Below are 8,787 nucleotides of genomic sequence, written 5' to 3'. Positions count from 1 at the left end.
TGAAGTAAAAATTCAATTCTACTGAACCAAAGTGCAAATAGATTCAATTTAAAAATATGCATGAAAATACCTAAACTTTTAAAAAGTTTAAAATTTTTCTTATTTGCAAGGATAGGTTTACTTTTTCTAACATTTAAAAAAAATGCTACCTTCTCTCAATACAAACTATTCAAATAATCACAACAGAATCTTTTATCTCAGAAAAACAAATTCACATGATACACTCCTAATATTCATGAATTACAATCCAGAAAGTGGTAGTCTCCCTGAAACAGAAAGAATTTCTTTCTCTTTGTCACCTCCATTCCTTATAGATAATCTTTATTTCACATCATTTACATAGCAATATTATCACAGTCTGACAGGTAGATAAGAAAATTTTTTTTGCCTTCTAGAGCTTATCAAGTAAATTTATTCAGTCTTCTTAGCCTGTTTCTTTTTAACCTTATCTAAAGTTTCATCTACAGGTTTGGAGGCCAGCGACCCCATGCCATTGGAAGATGTCTTTGTTTCACTTTTCTTTTCACATAATGGAAACTGCTGCTGCCAGCCAAATAGCATCCGACTCAACATATCCTCAAAAGGAGAAAAAGTCGTAGTAGAAGTCTGCGTAACCATCATGGTCACCTGGAGACAAAAGTGCAATTTTGAATTTAATTACAAATGCTTTATGTTTCTCAAAACAGAGAAGTAAGAGAATTAAAAAAAAAAAAAAAAGAAAGAAAGAATTCAGGCTGAGTGCCTGTAGCTCAGTGGGTTGAGTAGGGCATCAGCCACATATACCATATATATATATATACCATATATACACACATATATATATACATATATATATATACCATATATACACATATATATATACATATATATATACATATATATATATACCATATACACCATACATATACCACATATACCACATATCAGCTGGTGGGTTCAAGCCCGGCCTGGGCCTGCTAAACAACAACGACAACTATAACAAAAAAATAGCCAGGCATTGTGGTGAGTGCCTATAATCCTAGCTACTTGGGAGGCTGAGGCCAGAAAATTGCTTGAGCCCAAGAGTTTGAGGTTGCTGTGAGCTGTGATGCCACTGCACTCTACCAAGGATGACATAGTGAGACTCTGTCTCAAAAAATAATAATAAATAAATAAAAAGAATTCAAAATACATTCTTAATTACCTGCAGAAGATGTTTACTAAGCTAGATCCTGGTAAAATCTCTGTTCTGTATGAATTTACACTTAAGGGAAAGAACACAACTCATTATAAATAACACAAGGTACTGTATTTGGTGCCAAAGGTAGTATAACCATTTTCCCAAAAAACATATTATTCACAATAAATAAAACAAAATAGCATCTGCAATCTAAATCAAACAACCAATACAGCCATCATTATTGTGAGGTTAACATTTGCCAGAACTTAGATAAGTACTTTACGTTATTATTATCTTTCATTTTAATCCAACAATTACTCTCTTTATTACCCTCCTCATAGACACGGTTAACCAAGGCTCTAAGAGGTTAACTAATTTGCCCAAAGTCACAAAGCTAACACGTGGTAAAGTAGTCAGAAACACCCAGATTTTGAGTTTAATTACTAAATACACTATTGATCATCATCTCTGAAAGATACAGACTCTCAGAAACTTGCAGAATATTGCCCACAAGAACTATGGAAAGCCTCTATCACTCAGTTTTTCCATAGATATTTTTATATGAAAGGAACTGAGACACCAAGAGGTAGAGTTGGGGAGAGCACCCAGTCCCTTATCTGGCAAAATGCAGTGTTCAGAGATACGTAGATTTTCTCAAGAATCTGCATCAGTGTCAAAATAGATCTAGGGGCGAACTTCAAGGCTAGAACAGTTCTAAAAAATCCAGGAATTTCCAAGAGTCAGATTCTCCAGGTCACAGATAATGAATCAAACTAGGAACTTTTGGAATCAAATTTCAAAAAAAGACCCCTAGATTACCCACTTGCATGGGGAAAATGAAATCAAGAATAAATTCTTACTTACTGCAACACAGTATAGGGAGTGAGGGTTTTGTCCATTACAAGAGGAATAGATAAGTAAAATACAAAGTATACAATACTTAGCTGTGATAAGTGGAAAAGTAAAAGGAAAAAATTCTTAAAATTTACTGTTAAATGAAAATAAAACAGAACAATATCATTTATGTAAATTAAAAATACACTTACACACAACCTTGTGAATGTATTAAATGCCACTGAAATGCATACATTGAAATAGCTGATTTTGTTTTGTGAATTTGACCTCAAAAAAAATTTTTTTTTTTTTTTTTTTTTTTTTTTTGCAGTTTTTGGCTGGGACCGGGTTTGAACCCGCCACCTCTGGTATACGGGGCCGGCGCCCTACTCCTTTGAGCCACAGGCACTGCCCACCCTCAAAATGTTTTTAAAAAGCAATTTTTAAACAATATATGCGCATGGACTTCAGGCCAGCCATGAAGAAATATCTTTTATCAGACTCAGTATCTCACCAAAATCAATACAGAAGTCAGAAATACATAAAATAACTGCTAAAAGACACTGAAGAACCACCTGATGAAGCTATTATCCCTAAGCAAAATAAAGTTGGATAAAGTGTGCTCCACATTCACCTGGCTTTTTCTTTTGAGGATTTGTGCCAATTCAGAGCACAGGGCAGAACTCCCAGTTGGCTAAGAACATAAAGGCTGGGTAAGAGAAGATCAAAGCCTCAAGGTCTTGAAGGCAAAACAGCCCACAGGGGACGGAATCTTAGGAAGTGAGCACAAATATCCTCATGTAATCTAGCCTGGAGGAGTTTTTACCATCCCCTCAACTATGCATAAGTAGGAAGGAAGAGAATTAGAAAGCCTACCAGACAGCAACAGCTGGAAGGCCAGGAGGTGAGCAGACACTACAGCAGCCAGCTGCTAAGTCCTGGGAAGCCAGGATGGAGTTCAAGGTCAGACAAGGTACAATTACTCATGGATATAGCTCAGACTTAAATTAAGAACCCAAAAAGAGTTACAATGTAGAAGGGCAACCCTGAAATAGAACAGCACTAACAAACTCTAAAACTAACCATCAATAAGATTAAAATAATGTTTGTGCATTACATCTGTCTGCCAGAAGAATGTTGGATGTGGTCCTTACCCTGAAGTTGCTGACAGACCAGTCAGAGACAGGCAAGTAAATCAGTAATAAAACAGTAAAGAGTTATGCAGTCATAGAGGACTTGCCCTCTACAAAGGATATAGATCTAGAAGTTATTACCACACAAGTGAAAGGTAAAGGCATGAATATGAATGTAGGTCACCTGGAGAGAATACAGAGTGAGAGTTGTCTAAATGTAATGTTAACCTCCAGGTGCAGGCACTTTTGGGTAAATCTAAGAACTTTTTTATATTAAATCATTCCTTAGAATAGTTACAATGAAATCTTGGTCATAGCTTGACTTAATTAACTGCTAATAAAAAGACAAAACAATTTGAATCAAAAACAATGGTTTACTGTCAGAAAAATAGCAATGTCTTTTTTACAAATTTCAAGAGAGAAGAGTGTCAGGGTTTAAAGTATTTCTGAGAACATGAACTATAGTAAGTATTTTTCAAAGTCAAATGTTTTAATAGAATTTCCAGTCCCAATAGACACATCACTCAGCTGAGTATTGTTGGTATTAGAAATTACTGCTGAGATAGACTTATGTGGTTCAAGGACAGACTTCTGTGGACTCAGCCTGTTACTAGACATAATTGTGACAAACAGAATAATAAACTCTTATTTTTTATAAATAAAATATAAAAGAAAAAGTATATACCTAAATTAAATAGCAGTTAGCTTTATGGTCTCTTACTTTAAAAGGAAACAAATCAAAGCAGAAGCCCTAAAATATTTTGGTATTTTCAATATATCCTAAAATAGAAATGAATTGAGGTAAAGAAATTATTTAAAAAGCTCTCCCATATTTTTATATAATAGCTCCAGTTATAGTATTTCAAAATGCCCAGAAAAATGTGACACACAGTGTTACTTAAGAGACCAAAAAGTACTCAGGTACTTTAATATTCTCTATACTGTGAATACAATGAATGAATGAATGACTGTAACATCTACCTCACGTGAATAATTCAAGAACAACTACAATATATCTATATAAGCAAAATTTGCCTAATCTTTCTCTTTCTAAAACATACTTCTTCCTGTCTCCACCCCCCAAATCCAAATAATCTTTTACAGTGTAATTCAAGTATATATTCCATTAAACCTTTATTGATGTCTTCCATGAACCCGATGGCCTGCCACATATAGATGTCATTCAATCAGACATCAGTAATATTAACCTAAATGATTCAGACAAATTAAAATTAGAATTTACATTTTCATAAATGTCTTTTTCAAAAAACTAGGCAAATGAATTCTTCATTTCTGGTGGACATCCTTAGATAAATAAGTGTAGGAGAATAAAGAAAACAATGAAAGAGCTTTTTGGTCATTTATTATTCATCAGTCAAAACATACACAGGATGTCCATAAAGTTCATGTGCAATCTAAAATGGCTATTTTACATTGCACATGAACTTTGGGGGCACCTGTATATTAAAAACTGACCACATGCACCAGACACAATGCTAAGAATGCAAAGATGAAGAAAGGAAACTCAGTCTCTGCCTCATAAAGTTTGAAAGTAGTATACATGTCTAACATTCTTTTTTTAAACAATAACATCTTGAGGACAGAGACTGAGTCTTATTCAAAGTTTAGATGACTATTTGCATCCCCAAAAGGGCCTAATGTATTCAACAATATATTATCTGAAGACACTTCTCAACAGCAGTCAGCACATCTATCCTTCTTAAAACCATCTTCTGGTTTTCCTCTTACTTCATCAATCATTCTCTTTCAGTTTCCCATTCTAGATCTTCCTTCTTTAAATAAGTGGGTCACTAAAAATATTTTGAGACAGACTGTGTTATGTGTTATGGTTCATTATTCACTTCCAAGAAACACAGTCAACAGCATCCTTCCTGGTACACCCGCCCAAATTTCAACTTGCTCAGCTTATCAATGTTGCAGGGAGGGCTTCGTTTGTTTCTGTCTCCACCATGGAGGTGGGAAGAAAGCACTTTCACAAGATGATTTTCTATGATTTTATAAGTGAGTCAAAGGTGTCTCAAAGCCCTGAGTGTTTGCAACAAGCTTTCAGGGACCCTACTCTTTCCCACGCCAACAACTTTTCAGTAGTTTCAAGAATTTTGAAGAGGCCAAACTTCACTGACAAGTAGGGAGAGGAGTGGGCATCCACTGAAGTGACTGAGGAAAACATCACCACTGTGGGAAAATGGTTCACAAAAACAATCAAGTGACATTTAAGGACACTGAAGCAGATGGTTCTATGGCAGGGTCCAAAAATGGCACGACTATCTTGAAGTCTGGAAAGTTTCATCTCAAACTCACACTTTGACAGATGAGCACAAGTGTATCTGAGAATGGTGTGAAGAAATGCTGGTCAGATTCAACAGAGGCAGGGCTAGACGTGTTTTTGACATCATTACTAGAAATGAAACCTGGATTTACTTACTGGTTTGATCCTGAGAATAAGCATCAGTTGATAGTGTGGATTTTCCCCATAAAAATTTTCCCAGTGAAAATCCATCAACAAAATGAAGTGGTTCTAAAGTGTCGAAAAGAAAATGGGGGCAACTTTCTTTTCCCAAAGCAATCATGTTGCAACTGTTCCTCTGGAGGAACAAAGGACTGTCACTGCTCAGTGGCACACAATAGTACACCTACCAAAAGTTTTCAGGAAGCTTCAACAGCAGTGGCCAAGGACAGAACAGCAGGAGACCATCTTGCACCATGACAATGTATCTGCCACACAGCCAACATCGCCATTCAGTTCCTGGAGTCCACAAAACTGGACTGATGACTCATCTACCCTACAGTCCTAACCTGGCCCCATGTGATTATTTCTTAGTCCTTACATTAAAAAACTGCATGCACCGAAGAAAGTTCTCCAGCCATGAAGAAGCTGTTCATGCCTACAAAAATGAGCTTGAAGAAAATGAATGGAAATGGTGTTTTCAAAAATGGTTTACAAGAATGCAAAAGTACCTAGAATGTCATGGCAATTATTTTGAGAAAATATAGTAATCTAAATGATTTAATGTTTCTTAATTTTGTGTCTCTCAAAACTTTTGTAGTGTCCCTAATATCACTTGAGGCCAGGAGTTTGATCAGCCAAGTCAACACAGTAAGACTCTGTCTCTACAAAAAAAATAAAGAAAATTAGCTGAGTGTGGTGGCACATGCCTGTAGTGCTAGCTGTTCAGGAGGCTGGGCAGGAGGGTCACTACAACCCAGAAGTTTCAGTCTGCAGTGAACTATGATTATACCACTACACTCCAGCCTGGGTAACAGAGCAAAACTGTATCTCTAAAAATAATAAAGTTGGACTCTTCCTCATATCACCCACAAAAATTAATTCATAACAGATCAGAAGAGCTAAAACTATAAAATTCTTAGAAGAAAACATAAAGGTTGGACAGCACCTGTGGCTCAGTGAACAGGGTACTGGGCATTGTGATGGGCGCCTGTAGTCCCAACTACTCGGGAGGCTGAGGCAAGAGAATCGCCTAAGCCCAAGAGCTGTAGGTTGTTGTGAGCTGTGACGCCACAGAGCTCTACCGAGAGCAACAAAGTGAGACTCTTGTCTCTAAGAAAGAAAACATAGAGGTAAATCTACAATGGTTTTCTAGATATGCCACATAAAACATATATACTAAAGAAAGGTTATAACTTGATTTCATCATAAGTTTTAAAATTTGTGCTTCCAAGAACACTATCAAGTGAAAATAAAATTCATAAAATGGGAGAAAATAACTGCAAATCATAAGTCTGATAAGGGTCTAGTATAAGATGACCAGACCTCTCGCTTTTGGCTGGACAGTCCCGATTTTTAACAATTTGTCCTGCGTCCCACGGCATTTTTAAAAAGTCCCGAGTTTTGGGAAAAATGCACGACAAGCTAGGGAACAGCAGGAGAATGGGAAGAGAATATATGTTTTTAGGCTGCTGAAAAGGTTAATGTAACTCCATTTGGGAATGAAGAGGTTAATGTAACTTCATTTGGAAATGAAAAGGCTAATGTAAACGCCCTACTCCCTTCCTGGGCAAGGTCGCCCAGGTGGAATCCCTATCAGAAGGAGACTGGCTCTGCTTCTAGGCAAGGACAATTAGCTCAGAAGGAGCCAAACTGTCTGGAACAAACAAGTGTCCCCCCCCCCAAAGGGTCCCTAACCATAAACAGCTCAGCCCCCCAACAAAACACCCAATGCACTTTAAAAACCTCAGCTCGCTTCACTAGGGGGTCGCCCTTCCTCCAGCCACGCTGAAGGGAACAGTGGCCCAGGCATATGCTTGCAAAATAAAGCATTTTTTGTCTTTACATGTGTGTGGTGGTCTCTCAGTAGCAATTCTGGTCCCAATAGTGCCATATGGCTATTTCACCAAGATACGAGTTTTATATTATTTTTGTTAATTGTATAATGTTAAACTTTAATAATAACAAATAATTGTTGAGAACTGCTTATCAAAGTTTGCATTGTTATCAGTTGTTAGAATTCAACCACCATTGTTTGGACTTAATGAACAATGGTATTTTTTGGCATTGGCAACCACAAAAACATTTTGTAACTAGCGTGCTAGTGCTAGTTAAACAAATGATGTCAACAAATCAGCTATTTGGATAATTTAGGTAAGTAATTTATTTATTTATTTATTTCATGAATTTAGCAGACAGTACTCATATTATTTATATTTTATAGTGGCGGCAAAAAGTCTAGCGCTGGCCTTGAAAGTGATACTTACAACTTACAAGGTGTCATTATTAAAAAAATATATTGATAAGGAAAAGGTTAACTCTTGGGCATCAGCAAAAATCACAATAGAGAACAAATGTCTAGAAATATTTCATCATTTTGAAACAAACCATGGTCCATACAATAATGCACTAAAAATTGTGGAATATATGCTGTCCTTACCAGGAACTAATGCTGTGACTGAACATGTTTTTTTCTACGGTAAATAAAGTGTGGACATCAGAAAAATCACAATTAAGTGTTGAGACTTTGAAAGCCATTTTATGTATGAAATATAATTTAACAAATTCTTATGAAAAATTTCATGACCTTTTAAACAATGACAGCAATCTACTAAAAAAAAATTCACTCAAATGAGAAATATGCCAAAGAATAAAATAATACTATACATAATTCTTTTTTTTTTTTTGACCAGGGCTGAGTTTGAACCCGCCACCTTTGGCATTTGAGCCACAGGCACCGCCCTATACATATTTTTAATGTATTATATCTGTAACTTGTACTTAAGTTGAAATTTAAAAAATATATATTACAATGCTATTTTTGCATTCTATGAAAATTTTTGTTGCTCTATAAAGACCAAATTTTTAATTAAGAGCCCCCTCCCCCCAGTCAATGGTGTCCCGCTTTACCAATGTTAAAATCTGGTCACCTTAGTCTAGTATCCAAAACACAAAGAATTCTTACAATTAAAAATGGGCAAATGATCTGAATAGGTATTTTTTCAAAGCAGATACACAAATCTAACAGGCACATAGAAAGAGGCTCAGCACCTTCAATCATCAGAGAAATGCAAATGAAAACCACAATGAGATGCCACTTCACATACAGTGGCTATAGAGAAAAAAAAAAAGACAGTAACATGTAGTGGTGAGGGTATGGCAAAACTGGAACTCTTTTTTTTTTTTTTTTTTTT

The 8,787-nt window shown here is 36.0% G+C and overlaps 1 protein-coding gene across 1 annotated transcript in view; it reads right to left on the bottom strand.

The window, feature by feature from the left end:
* Nucleotides 1-392: 392 nt before the first annotated feature.
* The window catches only part of TMEM38B (transmembrane protein 38B), a 44,587-nt gene continuing 36,192 nt past the window's right edge, over nucleotides 393-8,787 (bottom strand). Inside the window, exon 6 of the mRNA XM_003785203.3 lies at nucleotides 393-627. Coding sequence (XP_003785251.1) covers nucleotides 412-627 — 216 coding nt within the window. The 3' untranslated portion in view covers nucleotides 393-411. The remainder of the gene's footprint in view (nucleotides 628-8,787) is intronic.

Source organism: Otolemur garnettii, unplaced genomic scaffold (genome assembly GCF_000181295.1).
Source record: "Otolemur garnettii isolate 467f Iridium unplaced genomic scaffold, OtoGar3 scaffold00014, whole genome shotgun sequence".
Classification (NCBI taxonomy): domain Eukaryota; kingdom Metazoa; phylum Chordata; class Mammalia; order Primates; family Galagidae; genus Otolemur; species Otolemur garnettii.
Note: the sequence above shows the minus strand (reverse complement) of the source record. Positions and strands in the feature narration are given on the sequence as shown.